At 40.5% G+C, this 25459-nt stretch overlaps 1 protein-coding gene across 5 annotated transcripts in view; it reads left to right on the top strand.

Moving 5' to 3' along the window:
• The window catches only part of LOC108237214 (transformation/transcription domain-associated protein), a 92804-nt gene that overhangs the window by 31303 nt on the left and 36042 nt on the right, over window positions 1–25459 (top strand). For 3 of the 5 annotated variants that reach the window (XM_017418499.3, XM_017418495.3, XM_017418496.3), the window contains 20 exons: window positions 3782–3910; window positions 4832–5098; window positions 6062–6268; window positions 8834–8992; window positions 9206–9340; window positions 10065–10175; window positions 11061–11207; window positions 13245–13458; window positions 14403–14531; window positions 15222–15383; window positions 17248–17447; window positions 17691–17812; window positions 19596–19809; window positions 19956–20135; window positions 20333–20479; window positions 21689–21808; window positions 22922–23209; window positions 23400–23537; window positions 23799–23911; window positions 24127–24262. In XM_017418499.3, the coding sequence (XP_017273988.1) occupies window positions 3782–3910; window positions 4832–5098; window positions 6062–6268; window positions 8834–8992; window positions 9206–9340; window positions 10065–10175; window positions 11061–11207; window positions 13245–13458; window positions 14403–14531; window positions 15222–15383; window positions 17248–17447; window positions 17691–17812; window positions 19596–19809; window positions 19956–20135; window positions 20333–20479; window positions 21689–21808; window positions 22922–23209; window positions 23400–23537; window positions 23799–23911; window positions 24127–24262 (3318 nt within the window). The remainder of the gene's footprint in view (window positions 1–3781; window positions 3911–4831; window positions 5099–6061; window positions 6269–8833; window positions 8993–9205; window positions 9341–10064; window positions 10176–11060; window positions 11208–13244; window positions 13459–14402; window positions 14532–15221; window positions 15384–17247; window positions 17448–17690; window positions 17813–19595; window positions 19810–19955; window positions 20136–20332; window positions 20480–21688; window positions 21809–22921; window positions 23210–23399; window positions 23538–23798; window positions 23912–24126; window positions 24263–25459) is intronic. The other 2 variants (XM_017418500.3, XM_017418498.3) reach the window with 1 other exon arrangement.

The following is a 25459-nucleotide window of genomic DNA, read 5'->3' as shown; positions in this document are numbered from 1 at the left end:
AAAATCAACACAACCAAAAAAAAAATCGACTCAACCAAAAAAAAGAGTTTCAAACAAAAAATTAGTGACTTCAATCAAAAAAAAAAAAATCTTTAAATAAATTTTTGTTTCGTAAAAAAATATTTTTATGGTTAAAAAGTTTTTAAGATGTTTTTTTGTTTGACATGATTTTTTTTTTGATTGAATAATTGTGAAACAAATCTAACTCCATACATACCACACAAACAAAATAAAACTTAACCAAAGCCAGACTTAACTCGCTCTTTATTATCTTACAAATTTATAAATAAAGTTTTATAAGGTCCACGCTCCAGTCTTTTCCACAGGCAGTCATTGACTTTTTAAATTTTAAATCTAACTATTGAATTTATTGGTTTTAAAGAAGTTTGTTTTTGTTCCAAAATGTGTCTTGAAAAGAAAAAAACCCCCTAAAACGAATTATACAGTGTTATCAGAAGAAGCGTCTTGGAATGGAATGTTTATAATGAAGAAAAATATAACATAACGTGAAAGAAATGAGCAGAAATAGTTGGTTTCTTCTCCAAGTGACAGACAGAAAAGGAGGGGCATATTTTGGTCATATTGGTACTGATGCTGTGATGTGTATTGGCGGTCTTTTAAAGCCTGCTCTATAAAAAGGTGCATGTTTAGGTAGATCTGTTTACCTGGGAGTGTTTGGCCCTGATAAGAGGTGGGTGACAATAGCTGGATGGCTTTATGTTCTGCACTTTTTGTGCTGTGAATGATTTGCTCAGCCCTCATTTTGTTCAGCCTCTTCTAATCTTAGTTACTTTTCTCTCCCTGTGTGGGGAAATGCTGCGTTCAGGGACCTGCTCTGTGTGACTTTTATGGTTGACGTGTTTTGCACCAGAACTACTTTGATGGAGTCAGGAAGGTCATTTTGTTTGTTCTGACCCTCAGAGGCTCACAGTCGAATGACTTTGTCCTCTCTATCTGCCCCGCTGCTGCGAACACAACAGCCATTGCAGTCACTTTCTAATTAAGCTCGCTCTCCCACATGCAGGCACTCAGGCAAATAGAGACACATATTTTGCACAGCTGTAACAGGCACATAACCTGGCACAGAGGAGCAGCAGCATTGCTGTTAAGTAAAAATGGGTCAGTGGGGAAGGCCTGCCCTGGCAGCTTAATACACAAATGTACATACACAAAGACAGCATGTGCATCTAGACCCCCCCTCCAAAACCAAACAAAAACAAGGCTGCACATCTGTGTTTCTGATCCCCTCACTTCACATGATCTTTTTGCTTGTGTTCAGCATGTTGCTTCAGTTGCATGTGTGCTATAAAACGGTAACGACAGAGAAGAGAGTACCTAACTCTTTGTTGTGTATATTTCTTGGCAGAAGTGCTGAAATAGTCTTTTTTTTTTCCCCCTCCACTACAGTTTAGTCTTTTAGTTAGCAGCGCTTCGGCTCTCCGTAGACCACCCCATATCCAAATTTGCTCCTTTTGTTTTTCTTTTCCCCTTAATTGTCCTGCGCTTGTGTGCGGCTGCGCTAACCGCGACACGGGCCGAGGGTGACAGAAGCCGTGTTTCTGTGAGAATATGTTTGTGCTGATTGGTGTGTGAGTCATGAGCATGAGTGTGGGTGTTACCTCTATTGACATTTAAATAATTGCCCGTAGCATTTTCCCAGAAGCATAATATCACGGGAAAATGTGCGCGCACACATTCAGTCTGGCTAGAAAACTAGATTTGCGGGTAGTTTTGCGAGGCTTGTGGGGAATGTTTCACGTTGAGCAAGAAGAGAGAAGAAGTTGAGTCAAAGAGGAGCAGAGAAACGGCAGCAGTGAATCATTTATGTTGCTACAAACTGACCTCGCGCTCGTGCCGTCTTGGCTTCATCCGAACAGTTCACACAGAAAAACAGCTTTTGTGCTGCTCGCTCTGTTTAAAAAGCATTTCGCTCACTATCTTGCGAACTTGTTCCCAAGCAGATAAAATAAACAAACTTATGAAGAATGTTGAGCAGAGTTCATTTGTTTCACATTCTGCTGCTGTATCAGGATTTTTTGGCAACTGGTTACCTTTTTTTATGCTACTACTATTTCCTCAGAAAAGATTAAAATCAAACTTAAAGACTTTCTTCAGCAGTTCTTGTTGTTCCTAGAAGTTATCTATGTTTCTGAAAATTGTATACTTTAATGTTATTGCATCAAATAAAAAAAAAAACTACTGTGGCCTTGAAATATCTTTGTTTTATTACTCTGCAGTGCTCTTGCTCACAGTGAATTGAGTACAAACGGTTTGCTCCTTATGTGAAAAGCCCATAATTTCCCAGTCAGTGTTCGCGGCCCTGATTCTTTGTTTTGTCGAGCGCTCATTATAAAATGAGCGTGGCAGTCAGTTTTGGGGAGCTGATTTCTTTGTGGTTCAGTAGTACACAGCCGCAGATATTTACACAGGGACTAAGTTTAAGTGTAAACAAGAACAGGACAGAGGCGCGGCGACACAAAAAAACTGTGCCACTCCAAGCGCACCAGGCGTTTTTATCTGCGTCGTGTAAAGCAGTGAGCTGGCAGCGAGCCAGGCGTCTGAAGCAAGTGAATCCCAGCCCACGGTGGTGTTTTTGAGTGCGGGGATTGAGGACGCATGTGGGACAAGACAGAAAATGCATTAAAAGAAACGATCACTGACAGACGTGGCTGGCTCGTACTTGGCGCGTCTCGCCCAATTAATGTCTGCAGCAGCGTTGGTTTTTTTCTAATTAGTTTACCAGCAAGAACCAGATGTTTTTGAGTCGGTTTCGTGAAGCGACCGTTTGAAGACTGAAGACTGTAAATTAGCGTCCTCCCTGGTGTTTTTGATGGGGCAGTGTGACTCCAGGTAAATTGAATTCACTTGTGCTGTAATTTATCATGTTTGAATAAAATGCGAACACTTCCAGAGTTTGACTTTGTGCTGCCTGGGTCACACAACTTTTTTCTTTTTTTTTAAAGCTTTTTAGCCCCTGCAAGCTGTTTGCTAATAGTAGTGTTTATCATAAAGTGATTTCCTGTTGCTTCCCCACAAATACGTTTCTAAACTATGTAGAGAGGAAGAAAAAATAAATCCCAGCTTGAATCTTAGCTAAAGTTGGAAACGGAAATTCAAACATGAATGTGATCAGGGCTGCAGGAAAGAAATAAGCCTCTGCTCGAGCTCACAGCTGATGATGTTACAGATGCTATGATTTATATCAGAGAAGCCCAGACTTCGTGAAAAACAGATGAAACTGAATAACAGAGAGGTGATTATTGCTTTTCCTTGTGTCTTTATTTGACTGCGTGTCCGTTTGCATGTGCTCATTCTTCAATGAGCTGTGTCCTGTCCCCCAGTGATAAATTGAATAGGGGCATTCATTAGTAGATAGCGACTCCCCTAATAAATGCATTCCTTAGCTGTATTGTAGTTGGGTTATTCTGTATTTTTAAGGTAATCATGAATCTGTTGTGCTACTGCAGGACAAACATTACTGTCTCTTAAGTCTGTCAGTGCACTCTGGCTGCTGTTATCAGTCCAAAGAGGAGTGCTAGAATAGATTTTAAAGCTGCAACGTTTGCTGATGTGCCACAGAGAGCGGAGAATGTGCAAATTTTACTTTTATGTTGCTTTTAAAGGCACCACACCGGTTAAATCAAATGATGGGATTTCTCTTTCTTAAAGGCAAGCAATCAAGGAAAGCAATAACTGTTATATTGGCAAAGAAGGTTAAAAGATGTTTACTGAAAAAAAAAAGGCAAAACATTTTGGGTTTGAATCGTTTCCTCTCTCCTAGGTGCTGCAGCACATCTTGAACCCTGCCTTCCTGTACAGCTTTGAGAAGGGGGAAGGTGAGCAGCTGCTTGGACCACCCAACCCCGAAGGAGACAATCCTGAGAGCATTACCAGCGTCTTCATCACCAAGGTATACACTCATACATATCAAAGTTTATAGGATTTAATTTTTCCCTTTAGTTACCCAGCAGCATCCATTTGTGACGTCATTACCTGCCAAGTTTCTTCTCATATTGTCTCAAGACTCCACCATCTCTCCAAATTCAGACGTCATCAACTCCATCCCGTTTACTCAGTCTTCTCTAATGGCCTTCACCTTATATTTGATCACATAACTGCTTCCGTTTTATGTCCCCTCTTCCTTTCAGTGTACATTACACGTCTTCGCTCTCCCTTCTTATTAACGTCAAGCGATCGCTTTTTGTTTACATCACATTTTATTCATCAGGCCAGACAATAATTCTTCTTGTAAATGTCAGTGTGTGACTGTACTAAAGGTCAGCATGTTTGTTTGTGCTGTGGCAGGTCTCATCACTGACTAACAGCAGTCCTAATGGCTGCTAATGGCTCCTCTACGGTCTGCTTAAAACTCATTTCCTTCCTAACCTCCCTCCCTCTCTGTAAATGCTGTCCTCGCTTCTGTATCTCCTCTGCAGGCGGTTCACATGGTGATTGGTATTTTGTTGGAAGAATAAGAGTTTTTCACAGTATGTAGAGGCAGGCTGTGTTGTGAACTTTAATAATTCAGGCAGTACGTTAAATGAAATGTATTTTTCCTTGTTATGCACATAAGTGATTTAAATAATTCATGTTTGTCTTCAGCTGGTAAGAGTTCCTATAGTAGTATTTCAGGTGACAGGTGTTTTAGTCTGACGTAAAAACAATATCCGTTTACCACCTTAAAAAAACTCTTTGTTTGATTTGTTTTTAATGATCAACAGTTTCCTACAAATGAGCCGTGTTCACTCTATGTTGTGAATACGTTCCAGCTGTCAGTTTTTGCCCAACGTGAACATTTCTTAACACTGCATCTTGTCCGTCCCTCCTTAAGGTCCTGGACCCAGAGAAACAGGCCGACCTGTTGGACTCGCTGCGAATTTGCCTTCTTCAGTTCTCCACCCTGCTGGTGGAGCATGCGCCCCACCACATTCACGACAACAACAAGTCACGCAACAGCAAGCTGCGGCGCCTCATGACGTTCGCCTGGCCGTGCCTGTTGCCCAAAGCCTGCGTAGACCCAGCCTGTAAATACAGCGGACACTTACTTCTCGCTCACATCATTGCAAAGTTCGCCATTCACAAGAAGATTGTCCTGCAGGTGAGGAGTAATAAATCAAAGAAGTTTATTTAATTTCCTAAAGCTGATGTGAGAAAGAGTAAGAAATCCAAAAACTTAGTCTTCTTTGTATGTCAGTTCAGTAAAAATTTTCTGTGTTGTTTAGAACTCAGCAGCAGTTTGTTTTTGATTCCTGTATGTCCTTAGCTTCTTATGGTCCGTCTGTCAGAATATGGCATGAAGGACACATAATGTATGGAGTCCAGACAACTGCAGCATTATAAATTAAGTTTAAAAGAAATAATACTCACAAACCAAACGAATGGAAGTTGAAAGCCCCGGCTAAAACAAACAAAATAAGGGGAAAGCCTTGAACCAGCCGTGTAGCCAACTACTTGATTTGGGCCACTCCCTTAAACCTGCAATCCCCAAAACTAAACGTAGAACCAAAACTGAAAACAGGACTGCCAAACCCAACTAATTATTAAGTCCAAAACCTAACAAATTATCATTAGAAGAAGAAGAATAAGAGTTAGCAAAAATGACACGGCAGAAGGCTGGCATCAGTAATAATAGGGAGCGAGCAAGTGCAGAGCAGGGAGCGAGTGGGCGGAGCTTCTTCTTTTTAAAGTCTTGGTGACCAATCAGATCTGGAAAGATTGAACACATTAATTAACAGACACTCATTCATAAAATGACACACAGGGACACGTAACCCCTGTCCATGGCTGAAAGTCTTTCTGGTATAGCATAACTTTGGCCCTGGTGTTACTTTTTCTTCATTAGTTAAAATTAAAGTACTTTTTAGGAAGGAAAAGAGGAGGAATTTGACAAACAAAATCAGAGCAAGTCATGTTTCACTACTATATATTAGAACCGAAGAATGTAGGGTCAGGGTTCACATTTGAGTTTATTGGGGGAAACTCCACTTCAAGAACTGATAAAGGTAAAGAAGACAAACTAGAAATGTTACTGACTTTGTTATGGTATGGCTGCTCTGCACAGGTCTTTCACAGCCTGTTGAAGGCCCACACAATGGAAGCCCGGGCCATTGTCCGCCAGGCCATGGCCATCCTCACGCCCGCCGTGCCTGCCCGCATGGAGGACGGCCACCAGATGTTGACCCACTGGACTCGCAAAATCATTGTGGAGGAAGGACACACCGTGCCTCAGCTTGTTCACATACTGCACCTTATCGTGCAACACTTCAGGGTAAGCGGATGCAGAAATCAAACTCTGTCAGGTGAATACTTTCTGCCGTCAGGACATCCCTGCTGAATGTGTTGGATCCCAGTCAGTCAGAGAGGTCTAATTTCTTCTTTGTGACTTAAAATATTCTTGACAGATTAGTCTAAATACTCTGTCCTGCTGATCTTAGTTCAGAGTATTTTTTTGAAGACAACTAATAGCTATTAAATGCTAGCTTCTGCATGGTACTTTAAGCTAAGCTGCCACCTAAATATTGAGATGGTAATTGTTACCTGGGTGTGTTTATATGAGTGTTTGTTGCCACTGCCAGCTCACTGCAGAGAAAAGCAGGGGGGGGGGGGACCGAGGAGCTATTTTCACTGATTATCTGAGTGCCCCAAATTACACAAGACTTCTTTACAAGTCCCAGTGGATTGCATCAACTGTAGTCTAAACATCGGGCTCTGTTGTCTCCAATTCCGCATCCAGAGTTTTAAAACAGCCGGTGTTGACTGGATTCTGCTTGTATTTTCCTTAAAGGAGGAAACTTTCAGATGCACCCTTTGCAGATGGGATCATTAAGGGGCAAGGAGTGTGTCAAGTTAACACCAGAAGATTATTTGCCTTTAGGTTTGCCCTCCTCCCTAAACTTGAAAGACACTTTGACTGCCTCGCTCCTTCAGCTGATGTTCGATGCCTTCCAAGTCTGACGGCGACAGTCTTTTAGCCGAAGACTGACATTTCCCTCAGCTCCCCTCTCTGTCTCTCTGACAGGCGGCTCTCACTGGGCCAGATGACTAATCTAATGTAATCACATCAGCATAATTACACTGAGGAGGAGATAATGACAGACAGATGAGACTTTGTGTATGTGTGTGCTTCATAAAGTAATAAAGAGATTGTGTGCGTGTTTGTCTGTGTGCACACGTGATGGACAGGGCTTAGCCACTCTGTCATTAAGAGGCTGCGAAGTCCTGCTCTATCGACTATAATTACCCTCAGAATGAGAAGCTTTAATATTCTTTGACACTGACAACGGCGCTCAGATAGGCATCTCATCTCTGGCTCCTTTGTCTGCATGTGTGTTTGAGAGTCCCAGTTCAGTTTTTAAAAGATAAGTGACTCTTGAGTGTGACACTCGGGTGTACGAAGGCTCCGAGCGAAGTGTGCGTCATCATGTCCTTGAGACTAATAAGGAATAGTTGCACTTTGCTCGTTCTGACTTTTAAGTCTCAAAGTGAATGAGCAACCGTTTCGATGCATCATGTGTTAATCACACAAAGTATAATGCAGAAATCTGACAGAATAGAGCAATATTTACTCATCCTGCAAATAAATTTGTTTGCTCTTTCAGCTTCTGTGTTTGTCAGCCTTTTCCGTATTGAATCATTCGGTGCTTAAAGATACTTATTGCAAACTATGAGAACAAACCTAAAAAGGTTATTCTGAATTATATCAAATGGTGCAGTTTGAGTTTTGTAGTTTTCCAGATACATTATTAGGCAATTCTGAAATCCGGTAAAGGACTTGATGTTAATGAAGCACTTAACTAAATTTGCTGAAAACCACTTGAAAGCCTGAGTCACGTGATCGACCTACATTAGGCTGGCCGTAGCCTGTGTAGGTAAACAAATGTGGCAGAATTGTGGGGAAGATGTTTAGGTGGAAATATAAGCTTGAATCTGCTGCTATATGTAAAAGAAAAGAAAGAATGAGAGAGACAGCTGTCAAGAGTTAAGACTGAGTTCAGCATTCAAACACGCTTTTTGTGAAAGTTATCTTTTTATCTGCATACTTAACACACGCTAAGTGGCGACCATTCACAAATTTAGTAATTTGTGAGCAACATTATCCATTGATACGGGGGAAAAACATTGTGTGGAATTTGCTTCTTAATTTCTTAGCTTTTTCTGCCTGTCTTCATGATTTTACAGTGAGTACCTATATCAGATCTACTGCAGTGAGATAGAACTGGATTATCTGGAAACATCTTTTGGTAATGGTTGTTTTTGGAAAAGTAGAACTGGGATGTTTTGTTTTTTTAAGAAACCATACCCACTATTGTAGTCGGACACTAACCCAGGGAAGGCCAATTTTATTTTTTATTTATTTTAAATTTTTTTAGAGCAGTAACTGGAAAGCTAGTTTATGTAGCAACAGCATGGAAAAAGGAGAACACTTCCTAAATTTATGTAAATCTTTTATGAACAATTTGACTTAAATAAATACGGACGTAAAACTGACACGAACATTTTGGCTGATAAACCTGCATATTTTACAGTTTTCCTCCTCTCTTGCACGCATGGATTCTGCACGTGATTAAAGCACAGATTGAAGACTTAAGTTGTGAGATATTCACTAAAAACTTGCAAAAAGCACATTCAAAACCAGAGACATTTTGTATTAAAACTTGAATTTCAATCTTGATTTGCTATCTTTTCTCAGTCGTTTAAACTCTGCCAATGGCACCAGAAACTATAGGTTTTTGTTGCGTTAAATAAAAGACAGTAAGTTGAAGTCACGCCTGACACCTTGTGCTTCGAATATGAAATATGTCATCTCTCACTTGATTCTGTTTTTGTGTTTTAGGTGTACTACCCCGTCCGCCACCACCTGGTGCAGCACATGATCAGCGCGATGCAGCGTCTGGGCTTCACGCCCAGTGTGACCATAGAGCAAAGGAAACTGGCTGTGGATTTGGCCGAGGTGGTTATTAAGTGGGAGTTACAGCGGATTAAAGACCAGCAGGTGAATTTACAGTGTTTTCTATTGGGTCAAATTAATGTCAACGACAAACAAATTCAGTGAAATTAGTATTTTATAATAACTTTAAATGCTTTGGTTTACAGTAGGTGGAAGGTTCTTGTTATTTAACAATAAGTTCATTCATTGTTAAACTTTAATAATTACAGAGATAAACGTGTTTTTTCCTTACCTGTGCTCATCTGTTTGGTGTGGTAGCCGGAGTCTGAGTCTGAGGTCGTGGCCGGTGAAGGAACAAGCGGGGCAGCCGTGAAAAGAGGTCTGTCTCTCGAATCTGCTGGTGCTGGACAGGATGTCAAAAGGTTTCGTACGGCAGCCGGTGCTGCTTCCACGGTGAGCGAAATCAGCGATAATCAGGTGCTAAATGAATAAAGCTATACACGCCAGATGCTCCTCTCACCCTCAGGCTCCATGCTAAGTGCATTCTTGTCTTACCTTTTGTTTTTGTTTTTTAAAAGCTATTTTATTTTATTATCTTTTAAACACTGAAATTTATTGAACGTGACGAGGAAGAAAAAAAGCCACCAGGCAGGATTATTGTTATAACTCAGAAATTATCCGTTAGCTAACTCTGTCACTTTTAAGTTTCTGCACTTGTCAGCTTGTGGATGCCCCCCACAGTCAGCTCAGTTTTATTAAAGATTTAAGGTCTTGTTTAAGCATTAACAACATAGTTTAGATCAATTTAGCCACCTGGGAACAGTGTTTTGTAAATAAGTCAAAGGTTTTTATTTGTTTCAGCTATGTATCCATACGACTATGGCATTTTGGGAGCCTTAAAAACAGGTTCTGTTAAAAGTGATTTTTTTTTAAAAGTTGTGTGAAGTTGTTGCAGATTTTGTTGTGGGGGTTTTCAGCTTTTTTTTAGCCTGAAGTCGAGATAAATGCTTTTGCAGTAATTATTTCTGCTTTTTGTGAGGAAAAGATTAATTGCTCAGACTCTTGTCTGTTTGCACTTTTGTTAATGGGTCCATTTGTTTTGTTGCAACTTCCACCTAAAATACCTAACAATTTGTTTTTATTTTTTTTACACCTCACCATTTCTAATTGTTTTTAGGTGTTTGGACGCAGCCAGTCCATGCCAGGAACTGAAACCATGCTCACAAAGCCTGTTGAGAAACAACATACAGATACTGTTGTTAACTTCCTTATACGGATTGCATGCCAGGTAAGACCTCCACCCCAACTACCACCACTCGTTCACATCTATATGTTTGGATGGATGTCTTTGTGAGCACATGATTCCTTTAGTCTCCTAACCTTGTAATAACTTTCAAACAAGCTTTGTGAAAAAGAATGATGAGCGAGAATCATCTAAAAAGGCCCTCACTTTCTGAAAATATCTTTACAGTGACCTTAAACTTAAAGTGGTTTTCTTAAGAACAGCTGAATAAGTACAAACAAAGAAAAAAAAAAGTCCTTTACGCATCCCCTCACACAGCTGTCCCTTGCTTTAGTGGCAGCTATGACCTTAGTTACAAGCCTAAAATAGTCTGCTGAAATTTCCCTCACCTTGAATTTTTCTACTTTTTTTGGGCCAAGCTTCATTTTTTTTTCTGTTCATCCCACCATCTCTAAATATAACTTTCTGTATTACCTCTGGGGATCACTCACTGCTAGCAGAGCAGTCTATAGAAACATAATCTTCTCTTTGTATTCCACCTGATAACGGTGTATTGTGATACCAAATTGATCCCTGTAGAAAAATATGTTTTCAGTGGCCCAAGGGATTAACATCAGCTAAAGGACACCACACCTTGAGCTGATAGGGATTCGGTGTCTTGGTCAAGGATGCGCCTGCAGTGTGTGTGATTGTCACTGTGAAGGACTGTACAAAGGCTCTTTTATTGAAGAATGATTCTGCTTCTGGAGCTCACTACTTTTGAACCCCTACATTCATTAATGCCATTGCAGTATATGGTGACACCCGATGCCTCCTTTTGCCTTGTGTGATTTCTTACCTCTTCAGGACACCATTGTGGTATTGAAAATGAAGCCCCAGTGTTATTAATAACGATAATGATACCAGACTTCCTCCCCTGCGTGTGTGTAGGTGAACGAAAGCACCAATGTGGCTGGGTCTCCAGGGGAGTTGCTGTCCCGCCGCTGCGTTAGCCTGATGAAAACTGCCCTCAGGCCTGATATGTGGCCTCGCGCTGAGCTCAAGCTGCAGTGGTTTGACAAGCTGCTAATGACAGTGGTAAGATGGCATGTGCCTTCAAAATGATTGTCATTATGCATAATACACCACTGTCATCTGTCATATAGCCACATTCACTCTGGTCACTTTTGGGTGCAAAGCACAGCACCGCTCTTATTTCGCTCTATAGTTTCCATGCATTTGTATTGCCTTTTGGCCATAATGTCTTTGTCTGCATTTGTCTGTCTGTTACCAAATTACTTCATGAACAACTCGATGGATTTTAATGAAACTTTCAGAAAGTATTAATTGGATGTACATCTACAACTGATTAACTTTTGGATTCAACCCGATTCAAGATGGCTGCCACAGTTAAGCGACCCTGTCAAAACCAAAAATGACTGTAACTCAGTCAATTTTACAGAAACTTGGCTCAGATTTGGTGTGTTAGTAACTAAGAGTCATTCACATCACGTACTCAAGTACTAACACATTGTGCGACACATAATATGGCTTGTCAATGCGCAGAAAGTTATTTTCAAGGTTCGACTAAATGTCTTATTTTACACATGATGATCTTAGTCTAAAACTTTGGCATGAAAAGTGTTGGGTGATTTGCATACCTTCAAGGAATGCTGGGCCTTTAATTTCATGTAGTTTTTTTCTTTTTCCCAAATTAGGTAAAATGTATTTATTTATATGTGAACATTTCACTAAGTATTTGAAATTGCTTGTGCAGAAAATCATGTTTAGTATTTTTCGGTAAACAATTTAAATAAGATTTAAAATATTCTAGCTTGCTGTTGTTGTATTGCCCAGCAATAAGCTGCAAACAACTGATGTTATCCTGGAGAAGTTTCCACTTAAACTTCATCTTAGTGTTTGTTCTATCACCTCAGAGTCCTTTGTGTGTTATCAGTAATACACAAAGTGAGGCGCCAACAGCAATAATGACAAAATAATGACAGCGGTGCGATAACAGGAGTCTGTTCGGGTTGGCCTGCGCCTTTCCTATTCAGCTCACCCCAACCCTCCTTCTTCTTCTTCTTCTTTCCAACCTCCTCATCCTTGCTTTCCGTATCGTCCCCACTGTGGCTCTCTGCATATCTCCTCGCCTTTCCCCTCGGTCTCTAACCACTTCCTCTTCTCATCTCCTCTTTTCAATCCAAGCTCTTATCTCAGCCTGCTCCCTCTCTCCCTCTCTCTCTCTTTCTATTTATCTATTTCTCTCCTCCTTTTCTACTCGCCACCCTGTCCTGATCAGACAGGGGTTTCAGCATGTGCTGGCAATTGTCACGCATTTCCCTTGTTCTCTTTTGGGGATCACTTCATCAGCCAGGCTTTTCACTCTGCCCACACACACACACACACACACAGAGTCAACCCCTCTGGATCCCAAAGGAGCTAGACTGAAAAACAAGCCTTTCTCTGGGTTTTATGTAGATGGACACACACAGGATCTTCCCCTATGGGAGGGTGCTCTACCTGCTCAGCCGTCCCACTCAGACTAATGAACAATGCCCTCAATCGGATTACCTTTTATCATCTTATTGTAGTGACACGACAGTGATTAGGAGACGGGGGAGTGGTGTAAGAGGTTAGATGTGAGGCGTTAGGGGACAAAATCAGCACACAATCACAAGCCCATTCACTTGCATGTATATATTCTTTCTGTTTGGCTTCGAAGACAAGCTCCCATTCTGTTAATACACTGCCAAATCAATAAGACCCTAATATCTACTACGAGCCTTATCACAAGAGTCACCTTGTTCATTAGGCAAGATTAGCGCCATAAATCTGTGGAAGATTATCCTCTTGGCCCTGCCAGTGTAAACCTTGATTGCAATTTAGACAAAATTAGGCCATTGATCTTTGATTTAGCAGCCATCACAATGCCTTGTTTTTGTGTGAAACTAGTACTGCTGTATTGTGGATTATTATCTCTCTCAGTTGTCGTGAAAGTGTTTTGGATTGGAACTGTCTTTGTTAATCCATAAATCTTTCCTGGAGTTTATTTGTTTTAAAATAGTACACTTGTGACTATAAAGATAAATGTTAAGAGCAATTTTACAAACATTTCTTCCTGTAACTTCTCAGGAACAACCAGCACAAGCTAACATCTCTAACATCTGCACCGGTCTGGAGATTCTCTGCTTCCTGTTGACGGTGCTGCAGTCGCCTGCCATCCTGGCCCATTTCAAGCCTCTCCAGCGAGGGATCGCGGCATGCATGACCTGTGGCAGTACGAAAATTCTGCGGGCCGTCCATTCCCTTCTCTCCCGCCTCATGAGCATCTTCCCCACTGAGCCAAGTAAGCTTCAGAAAACCTTTACATTACATGGTATGAATACAGTACAGCTCTGCAGTTTTTGGTTTACCATTGTAGGTAAAACCACAAAACTTATACTGATTCTTCATGTGGGAGTACCTCACCCAAGGTTCTGACCAAGTCGAGCTGATACTAAATGAGAACCTGGAAATACTGCAAACAGTTGACTGATCAGAAAAAATAATCACCTGTTAGCTTGAATTCTAATGTACGGCTTTGTTCTGTGAAGTTGTATGAAAGTTTGACATAATTTACAGCATAAATCACAGAAATGTCATTTGTGCACAAGAAAAGCACATTTATGTTCATGATTCATGAATATATAAACATGCTTGCTTACCACAAAACTTGATTTTACTTTTATTTCTTGGTGATGCTCAGTTATGTCGACCAGTTCTAAAATACAGTCAGAGTATTTTACCCCTAAAGTCAATCCTTACTCCTCTGTACTCAACCTTTGTTGGTTGCTTTAGACAAAAGTATCAGTTAAATCTATCTAATATAGTCTAATTAATATATGCACACACAGGAAAGTTGTGCGTCTGTGTCACTGCAGCGTCAAACAAGCTGTGACCATGAACTGATCGCAATATTGAGAAGGCATTTTCTGCAGTGGAAAAGGATGCAGAGAAGAGGTGTAACAGATGGAACCTGTCGCCCTGTACCAGGCTAAAGAAAAGTGTCATTTATGCTTTAATTTTTCTCAGAACATAAGTCAAGTTGAAATCATAGACTTAGAAAAGCATCTGTGATTGAGTCCTTTCTGAGAAATCATTAACTCTCTGCTGCTCTTCCCTTTGAACTGTTTAATTTTTTATTGATATTTACAGTTTTATTTTCTCTTTTGTTATACTTCTTTATGAAAGTGAATTGCTGAGACTTTGCTGTTTTTCTTTCTTTTAATATCATACATGTTTTATTTCCAGGTACATCAACCGTGGCTTCTAAGTATGAGGAACTGGAGTGTCTCTATGCTGCTGTGGGCAAAGTTATCTATGAGGGCCTTACCAACTATGAAAAAGCAACAAGCAACACTAACCCCACACAGCTCTTTGGTAACACCAGCTCGCCCGTTTTTATTTTCTTCATTCTTTTCAGCCTCTTTATTTGTCTTTCCTGTCAATTTTCCCTCTTTCCCCCTCTCTTCTTCCTACAAAATCAAGTAGGATCTCTGTCACTTTTAGCAATTAAACCAATGAGTGAGTTATTAAAATTCAAGCTGCTGAGTGCTGCTGCTGAAACTAACATCTGGTCTGATAAAGATTATCTTGGGAAGGAAGGATTGCTGCTCCTGGCCACCCAAGAGACAAACATTGCTCACATCCACCGAGATGTCAAAGTATTATTATTTAAAAAAAAAAAAAAGAAGAGATGTATACAGTAGTTTAGTTTTCCAGGCTGACCCGATGCTTTTGGTACCTTTCTGTTGCTGTGAGGTAGCTCTGATGTGATGCATCTGTCTGGCCAGGGGGGGTGACATTTTAACATTTGTTTCCCCTCCAGGGAGCAGCAGCTTAGAAGGACATTACTCATTATTCTTCCTGTCTCTGTAGAACTAAAGAAAAAAGAAAAAAAAAATCACGCAGCAGATACTTTGTCATGCGGCATGAATGAACACCAGCTGACTACAGCTGTGTGTCTGCCCGTTAACTTACCCAGGAGAGGTTAAGGTTCCTGTCAGATTGTTGTATTTCCACGTTTTTGCTCCCTTCATCCTCAATTCTTCCCCTTCATTTGTCTTCCAGGAACTCTAATGATCCTGAAGTCCGCTTGCAGTTATAACGCCAGCTACATCGACCGCCTTATCTCTGTGTTCATGCGCTCACTACAGAAGATGGTCCGAGAACACCTTAGCCCCCAGCAGGCGAACCCAGGGGTCACTGAAACCAGTACAGGTACACATACAGGCATGTATTACGAGAATTTATTTTACTATATTAGTTGCTATCATTTTTATTCCAATACCAAAGAGAGAATTGAATCAGAGTGGTATTATATGGCAATTAATTCACTTGAGGCTGTTGGTCAAAGTAAGATTTATTTGTCTTAGATAGGCATGGGCCAGTACGAGATTCTGACGTGATAACCTTGAGCAAAAATACCACTTTTACAACAATAAAACAAAAATTTAAAAGCCTGAATTAATTCCTTTCATTTAAAAACAGAAAACCAAATACTATTACTACTGCTGACTAAATATTACATATTACTCAATGAGTATATTATAGGTATAACAATAATTTGTAGATATTTTAATTTTAATGCCTAATTTTAAAGCATGACACGCTAATGTTAGCTAATTAATTGGCTGGGTTATTAGCCCTCATAGTGAGCATGGCTGTGTATGTTACCTGCTAGCATGCTAACTCTTGTAGCTTGTTGCAAATGTTTGATTTAAAATAGCGTTATCTTGAAAAGAGGCAGTTGTTGCTCTTCTGGTATACAAGTTATCCGCTGGATAAAATGTACAACAAACCAACTCGGCTACTGTACACAACTGAATGACAGCTTGGAGAAACAGGTCAGATACTGGACTAGGAATTTTAAAAAAATACGTTCTGTCTGTGTTATCTTGTTTCTAGGCATTTAAACCTAAAGGTATTATGGAAAAATGTAGTGGCTTTGACACCATGACTTTTTTGGTATACAGTGTGTACCTTGAAACCGGTAACTCGCCCGTGCCTAGTTTTAGATTGTTTAAAAATAAAGATTATGATTAACAGGCATATAAGGACAACAATTGGCTTCACAGCAGTGCACCAACCATTCCTGTTTTCTGGTATTTACCACATTGTTACTGTAAATTAAAGCCTGATCTTGAGTTCCCAACCCTTTTATAACTCAGAGACTTTGCCACACACACAGTGTGAGACATCAGCTACCTCATCAGGGACATTAAAGTCCATAGTTATCATTTATCCAGAAAGAGGCTGAACAACTTTCACATTGTGATCCTCTGCAGGGCTCAAACGTCTCATGTGTCTCAACAGCACCAGGTACCAAACAAAGTGTATCAAAGGTTCTGTCCTCCTCTTTGGTTAGAGGATATCCTCTCCACAGATAGTCAGGTTTCACGGGGACTGTTCCTCAGCTTTGGTTTCAAGTCTCTGTTGTCCCCATTTGTCTCTCTGTATAAAGAAACACCTTGTTCAGTTTATTTTTAGGTTTCTAAGGATTGATGCTCTTCGATGCAGCAATGGTAAAGAAAAAAACTGTTTAGCTTTTTTAGCTTTGCTATGATTAAAAACATTTTGGGGGGGTTTAGTGTTCGGTTTTCTCTTTGAGCTTGACCCTCAGCTCTGGCAGTACATACAGAAGTTTCTGTTGTTACTCACATGGGAGGTAATGCTATAAGATACAATCAGTGCTTTAAATGGGTCCCTAATGACTGTATCGGGAAACACACACATAAAACCTCCCCACCATCAGTAGTTACAGTCACTAAGACCAAAGGCTATCTGACCAGCGAGGCCTTTGCCTCTAAAGAGTCCTCAGGTTTCAGTAATTCAATAAGCTTGACTCGAGTAGTTCCATCCTGGTTGTGCTGAAGCTGCTGAGCTGTTTTTTGGCTATAACACAAAAGTAGACTCACAACAACCTTGTTGTTGATGTGACTATGGAAGGTGTTTTGAAGTAGTACAAAGTGAAGCAGTTGCAGTTCTTTAATTTTAGAAATTGGGGGAATGGTTCACAGTCCTGATTATTGCGACACAATTTCAGCAATTCATTTATCTCAGCCACACTTTTTTTTTTTTGGCTCTGTTTCAACAGTGACAAGCGAGCTGGTGATGCTGAGCCTCGACCTGGTGAAAACCCGGCTGTCTGTCATGAGCATGGAGATGAGGAAGAACTTCATCCAGGTCATTCTTACATCTCTGATTGAGAAGTCACCTGACCCCAAAATCCTCCGAGCTGTGGTCAAGATCGTGGAGGAGTGGGTGAAAAACAATTCTCCTATGGCCGCCAACCAGGTGAGAACTGAGGGAGCTCAGCTTCAAAACGGTGCTAAGTTAGATAAAATTATACAAACAGATAAAATGGAAAAGCACAGTTTAGGGGATAGTTGATGAATAATCACAAAGTTTAAAATGATGGGAAACAAAACAAGCTAAACCCAGTTTTTTTTTTTTGTCTTTCCTCTTCTCGGCTGCTCATTTTCATGACACCTTTTTCCTGTAAGCTTTAACTGTAATTGATAATCCATTTCTTCTCAGATGCCAAACCTGCGTGAGAAGTCCATCTTGCTGGTGAAGATGATGACCTACATAGAGAAACGTTTCCCCGATGAACTTGAGTTAAATGCCCAGTTCCTGGACCTCGTTAATTACGTCTACAGGTAATTACCGCCATTCATCACACAGCCAAATGACCGAGGTGCTGACGGCAGGCCGCCCTTGCATCCATTTTAACACGAGCGATGAAGGTCAGAAGGTTGAGGCGGCTAAAAAACAAGACAGGAGGATGAGGGTATTTGAATAATCAGCAGCGATCTGTTCATTATTGGAAAGAAAAGATCTAATTGAAGATATGAGAAGTTGTTAAATAGGGGAAAAAAAAGAAAGTCAAATCCCTTGAAGGTACAGAAGAGCTGAGTAGGTAATAGCTACAGTCAATGAAAATGGAGGAAAAAGCCCAGAGAGTGTTGATGGTATTACAAAGGTTCATCGGTGGGTTACAGTAGAATCAGGACTCTGTCGGCTCATGGCAGCAGGCAGAGGTCAGAGAGGAGAGACTTTCCTTCCTTTCTATCAGAGCATCAATCTTTCCTCCTCACACCCAAACACTTTTAATCATCTCAATGCACCCATCAGCTTATCATGTCAAAAGACTTATGCAGTAAAGCCATGATGGACAGCGTGTATTGATAATGGAATAATAAAGCAGCCATGACAGAAGAGTGATTAGAGAAATGGCACAAATATGGACGACATGCAGCTGCAGCAGCCGAACATCTGTTGTCCATTTTATCCAGCTTTATTTTCTTCTTCTGGTACGTGAACGGTTTCCATAAATATCCTTTTGTCCAACAAGATAAAGCAGACACAATGACGTTTGTTGCTGAAAACCTTCATAATAGTGTTACTATTTACAACAAGCTGTTAACAAAGATGCAGATGCTTAATATTTAATGTTAGCTGCGTTTACCTCAAGGTAATAAATAAAATTTACATGAAGTAACAGTTGTGTGATGCTGTAGGAATAATCTTTGTTTATATAATAATTTTGAAAGTTTGCCTGTCTGTCTTTTTAAAAAAATATATATTTCTCAGTCCCACACCATGATTTTCTGTCAAGTAATAAAATAAAGAGCCCTTTGTGTTGGTTAATATTATTTGGATTTTTTGACAGTCATAGTTAAAAGGTTAGTTTAAACATTAGCTAAATGATTGTAAAAAGAAATTTCCATGCCTTTTGTCTCTGTAATGGAAATGACTTGTTTTAAAAAATTCAAATGCATTTACAAAATTAATTTTTTGTAAATACTGATAAGGATAGAGACCAAAATGAACACCTGCAAAACAATAACTGAGAGTGAATTTGGGGGTTTAGAAGATAAAACTAAATTGAACTCTCAGCTCGGTGGCCAAATTATTTATTAAACAGCCCAGCAATCGAATCAAACCAGCTTACTGCTATTTATTTGTTTTTCACACTGTGCATGTTTTTTTGGAGAAGAATTAAAACATTTTTGGACAATTTTACTATTTTATGAAAAGAGTTCAGAATTAAATTATAAATTTCCTTTCAGTTTATAATTGTTCCTCCAATGTGATGCTAAAACAATTGTGTTGGGTTTTCTCTAATAGTGCAAGATTATGATCAGGGGAAAAAACTTTATTTGATTAAAAAAATATATATATATAGCCATAAACCAACAATATAATTTTGTAAGAGAAGGAAAAGCAATGTTTTACAAAGTGTAAAAGCACAATAATAAATTTAATACCTCTTTATTTCTATCCATGTCTGCTGCCTTTAATAGAGTTTATTGATGGAAAGTTCAAACTTTGTGAGCTTTTTATTGTTGTTTTTTGACTTAGGGACTTTTTAAAGTGAACTGGATAAGGGCCACCATCTAACAGTTTCATTATTATTATTATTTTTTTCCCCTTTTTAAGGGACGAGAGCCTTTCAGGAAGTGACATCACATCCAAGCTGGAGCCAGCTTTCCTCTCAGGACTTCGCTGCACTCAGCCATTAATCAGGGCCAAGTTTTTTGAGGTGTTTGACGCCTCCATGAAGCGCCGCGTCTATGAGAGGCTCCTCTACATCTGCTGTTCTCAGAACTGGGAGGCAATGGGCAGCCACTTTTGGATCAAACAGTGCATAGAGGTGAACACTGCTGAGCTCTTTAAGCCATTTACTTCACACTGAATAGACACTGAGCAAGTTCTGGGTATTTTTTTTTAAGGTCGTCAAAGCTTTCACGTCACTTACCTGTGTGTATTTTACATTTTTCACCTGTTTCCGTTCTTTAGTTGCTGCTGGCAGTGTGTGAACGAAACACCATTATCGGCACCAGCTGCCAGGGGTCCATGCTGCCTTCTATCACCAACGTCATCAACCTGGCTGACAGTCATGATCGTGCAGCCTTTGCCATGGCAACACACGTCAAACAGGAGCCACGCGAACGGGAAAACAGCGAGACCAAAGAAGAGGTGGGACTCACACATGCACTCCTGACAATGTTCTCCTGAAATAAATATTTCCATTAGAAGTGTGGAAACAGCAGAGCCTCTCTGACAGTATTAAAATTCTCTGTGTGTTAATATCACTTGCCTATTTCCACGAAGTTGTCTATTTTAGATGGAGACAATGTTTTGTTTTATTCAACAATTTTTTATGCTTTACGCAGGAAGTGGAGATCGATATTGAATTAGCACCAAGTGACCAGACAGCTATCCCTAAGACAAAGGAGCAGGCTGAACGAGACACAGGCAACCAACTGCACATGCTTACCAACCGCCACGACAAATTCCTCGATTCGTTACGAGAAGTCAAGGTGAGGTTGTTTATCTGCTTTACACAAGGTTCTTTAGTTTAAGCGAGTTGATAAAACTGGCTGGAATTAAAAAAAAAAAAAAAAAACGACTCTTACTACCTAGGTCTTACTATTCATTGTACTAAACAGTTTTTGTACTAAGCACTTTTTGTGACTCTGTATTATCATTATTCAAGCCATAAAATTAATATTTTGCTACTAAAGAGACCATGGGTCTCTAAAAACAGAGATGTTGCCTTATTGGACAGCTTGCTGGTGTGACCAATCACAGAAACTGCTTCACCACCAAGTTTGTCCAGAAACGGACATTCTTGTCGTAGCTGGGCTCAAATTACTCTTTCTTATATTACGTGAGGCACAATTAATCAAAGCTTAATCACAGTTATCGTTTTGACTTTCTGCAATCAAATAAAAAGTCAGGGTGCGTATTCTAAATATGTGCTCTGACATTACAGCAAAAAGCAGATCAAGCACTTCCTAAAATACTTTCTGATCAATAGGTCGCATTAAATGACTGACAGCTTTTCATGGCTGTTTTAATTTAGCTCCGAAGGCTAAACCCCTGTCCCCTCCCATTTTGCTGCCACATTAGAGAACAAAATTACCAGTGCCACCTCAGTGCTTTCTCTGATTTCCTGTGGGAGGGGAAAAAAAGTTCCTCGCTCTTCCAGGAAGCAAAGCGCACGTTCCCTTTAGCAGAAAGAATGATGCTGCACGGGCATGTGTCCCGATGTGGTCACAGATGTGCTCCAGTTGGTAGCTCTTCTATGTGCAGAGCATCAAAGTGGGATGCATGTTAATGATTTTAAGTCATTTATTTAATCATGAGGCCACAACAAGAGCAGGGTCTCATTCATGCCTATCATTCATTTATTCATGGTACAGAAACCTGTTAATGAAGCTTCCATTGTCCGGGTTTTCTTTATATGGACTGTTGCTTACGGAGGAGCAGAAGTGATCTTCATGGGTAATAAAGCGAGAAGGCACGAGTGTGCCCACGTGTCGGGCTCTAGATTGATCTGTTTCTAGACTGACTTGGTGGTGGTAGAGCTTCTGTGATTAGCCTCACCACAGGGATGCGTCCCAAGATAATGAGCAAGGTTTGAAAGAGAACTAGGTTTGATAAATAAGCTTTGGTGCTGAGCTCTGAAGGGAACTGATTCAAACCTCTGCTCTGCTCAATAATTATCCTCCTCTTCTCTGTGGCAGACGGGGGCTCTTCTGAACGCCTTGGTCCAGCTCTGCCACATCTCCACACCTCTGGCCGAGAAGTCCTGGGTGCAGCTGTTCCCTCGCCTCTGGAAGATCCTGTCTGACAGACAGCAACATGTAAGGGAAATGTACTGATACATGTCTTGTTGCTCTCAGGATGGAAAATAATTACAGCTCGATTTTTAAACCTTGTCAATATTGAAGAAATGATAAAAAAACAACCCACATATATTGTTCGTTGCTGTCCTTTTATGTATCCTGTAAACACCATTAGTAACCAGGAAATATATCAGGCCATCTTGTTTACTTGCAGTTCTTTTTAATGAGGACAGATTAATTTATGCTAAATCAAAAAAGTAAGCAAGTAAAGATGAGTTTAATGAACCAGATGCATGTAGAGTGTTTTTAAACTCAGAAACCTTGATTTTAAGTGATTGAACTCTTGAACATCTGACAGATGCAACGACCTGTAAGATTCAAAATATAATTTTCTTCTTATCACAGACTTGAGGTCCCAAACATGCCACGTGTGATTACAGTGATGCTTGTTTAATTTCACACCATCTTAGCGCTAATCTTCAAACTCCGTCTTTTGTGTTTTTGGGTTAGAAGAAAGTGATAAGGAATCGTATTCTCCTTCGGCTTGAGCTGGAGAACATGTTGGCATACTGCACCACCAGCCTAATTAAAGAGACCATCAAGACATAAATAACTCACTGCTGTCAACGGGCACATTCATTACTGATACATCAGTGTGTGTCAGTCATGATTTTTGGACCACTAAGCCCAACAAGCATGTTCGAAATTTATTCTGTCCACTGCAGCTTTTCAGAATCCATACAGGGGCCATGTGCTGTTTAAATGTATACTTTTCACATATTTTGCTTGACTTGAAGCATCTACAAAAGTTGTATTTTTTTTAGAAATAATAGACTTTGAATTATCCGTACGCACACGTTGGTGACGTCTGTAAAAGGACTTTGAGTAACTTGTTGTTTCTTGTGGTCTAGACACACGGAAAGGCTGCAAAAAAAATTGTCATTTGTCCCTTTCCAATTCTCTTGCTTGCTATCTTTTACCTCCCTTTTCCTGTTTCACAGCTCTCTTACTGGAAAATGGCATCGTGTTGCATCCCGCAAATGCAACAAAACGCTTTTATCAATACGCCGTGTCGTCGTATTGCTGTTAAAGTAAAAGAGGGTAGTTAATGAGCTCTTCTCTCCTCCTCAGGCTTTGTCTGGTGAAATGAGTCCTTTCCTGTGCAGTGGCAGTCACCAGGCCCAGAGGGACTGCCAGCCCAGCGCCCTGAACTGCTTTGTGGAAGCCATGTCCCAGTGTGTGCCTCCGATTCCCATCCGCCCCTGTGTGCTGAAGTATCTGGGCAAGACGCACAACCTCTGGCTGCGCTCCACCCTCATGCTGGAGCAGCAGGCTTTTGAAAAGGGCCTGAGCCTGCACAGTAAACCCAAACAGAGCACAGAGTTTTATGAACAGGAGAGCATAACGCCACCTCAGCAGGTCATTCATTTATTCATTATTAAGGCTGTTTATTCTCCTCCTAATTGTGTGCTCTTTACAGCAATGGTTTATGTTAGAAATTTGTCTTCTTATTCCGTTTTAATTTATGTGGTGCTTCTAAATTTCAGTAAACGGTATTCTCTCTAGATGTGCTCTCACACCCTCCTCATGTTGTTCCACGTTCCTGTAGGAGATTTTGGACTCCTTAGCCGAGCTCTACTCTCTGCTCCAAGAGGAGGACATGTGGGCTGGCTTGTGGCAGAAGAGGTGCAAGTTTCCTGAAACGGCAACAGCCATTGCCTACGAGCAGCATGGTTTCTTTGAACAGGTGAGGGAAAAAGCACCAAATAAATAAAAATGTATTTACCTTGGTGTCTTTGAGGTGGAAATTACAACAAATGTAATTTAATGTAAATAAGCCCAGGTTTAAGAACCTTAACTATTCAAATTTATGGTCGTTTAGGAGGATTTAGTTTGTGGTGCTGTGACGGTATGTTTTTGTGGGCAAGGTGTTTGTAAAGTTTTAATGTACTAATATTTTATTATCTCTGAGAGCTTGTTTTTAACATTATGCAACCTGTATTTTCAGGCCCAGGAAAGTTACGAGAAAGCAATGGAAAAGGCAAGGAAAGAGCACGAGAGGAGCAACATTTCCCCAGGAATTTTCCCCGAGTACCAGCTGTGGGAGGACCACTGGATACGGTAGGATTTCTGACACAGAAATGTATATATTTTTTTTATAAATGATGCACCACTGAGTGGATAAAGTTTTTATAGCATTTATTTGTGTTCATCACACTTCGTGCTTATAAATCTATCCATGTAATATTTCTCTGTGACCCGCTGACTCACCATTTAAATGCAGAAACTATGTCAGATTTTATTAACTTTTGATCTCTCTTTGCCCTCATGTCCAGCTGTTCCAAGGAGCTGAACCAATGGGAACCACTGACTGAATATGGCCAATCTAAAGGTCACTCAAACCCTTATTTAGTGCTTGAATGTGCTTGGAGGGTTTCCAATTGGGCTGCTATGAAGGAGGCTTTGGTTCAGGTGAGGAAAGCTCAATTTCCATTTATAAAATGCCTGAATTTACTGTATGTCGTGCTCATATTCACGCAAGTGCTTGAGAAAATAGGGAGAACTTATTAGTTAGTTTCATTTTTCTCTCATCTTTCCTGTGTATTGTTGTATTTTAAAGACAGACCCTATATTAGTTTGTATAAGTACGGTAAGTTGATATTGGCGCTGTCCAGCCTCTCTGAAACGTGACACCTCGTGCGCGAGTGAAAGATGAGGCTGTAAATCTGTGGAAGTGCTGTTCAGCTGTTTTGTGTGTGAATTTAGTAGCTTCATGTTTCCTGAAACAAAACGTGGATGGGTGGCGAGTGTGTGATAGAGCCTGACATATAACAGATACGCCTGCTTTGCTCTTTCAAGGAGACTTGGAACCAATTCATCGAGCCGTTCTATCCTTAGGCGACATCTAATTAAATTGTTTGGATGGCAACATCATCTCCACTATATCCTTTCCTTCTTGTTTCAGCCCTTCCCTCCTCTGTGTATTCAGCCCTCTCCCTTGCTGTTCCTTCTATACGTAGTTTTATTTTTGATCGTACTACCTGTTTTCCTTTCCTTTCCCCTCCATCTTTTTGTCTCTTGCATCATATCTTTGGTTGTAACAGTGAATATTTATGACAGCTGCGTGCATGAATAATTACTTCAGCATCTGCTGCGGGGTGATTTGTTTTTTAGAGGAGGAGAGGAGTGAGGCTCTCAGTTCCCTACCTGCCAGCCGCTCAGCAGCTCAGAGGCGAAGTCCAAATGTCCCTGCTTTCAATTAAAGCTCGCTCTTGATAAGGGCAGCCCTGTCTCAAGGATATTCATCAAGCCTCACCCCTGATAACTGCATTTTGACCGATCACTGTAATTTCCTCCAGCAGCGGAAGCTCTAACACAGATACACACCTGCTCTTTTCACTTTTCTTCGTTTTGGCCTTCTCTCGTTTCGTGTTGCTCTCGGTGACCTATAAACACTAAACAGCGCGCCGCAGGTGTGATGTAGGAGGCTCCCCATGGCTATTATTTGTTTAGTGTTAATGCACTCAGCGTTTTAATCAATAGCGGGACCTTTTCCACCCCTCCGCCTCTGTGCCAGACTCGTAAGGTTTATTAGTCATTAGTACAAGCTGAAACTGTTCAGAAAATGAAACCGTGAACAATATTGTTGTGTATTTATCTAAGTGGCAA

Source organism: Kryptolebias marmoratus, linkage group LG17 (assembly GCF_001649575.2).
Source record: "Kryptolebias marmoratus isolate JLee-2015 linkage group LG17, ASM164957v2, whole genome shotgun sequence".
In the NCBI taxonomy this organism is placed as follows: Eukaryota; Metazoa; Chordata; class Actinopteri; order Cyprinodontiformes; family Rivulidae; genus Kryptolebias; species Kryptolebias marmoratus.
Note: the sequence above shows the minus strand (reverse complement) of the source record. Positions and strands in the feature narration are given on the sequence as shown.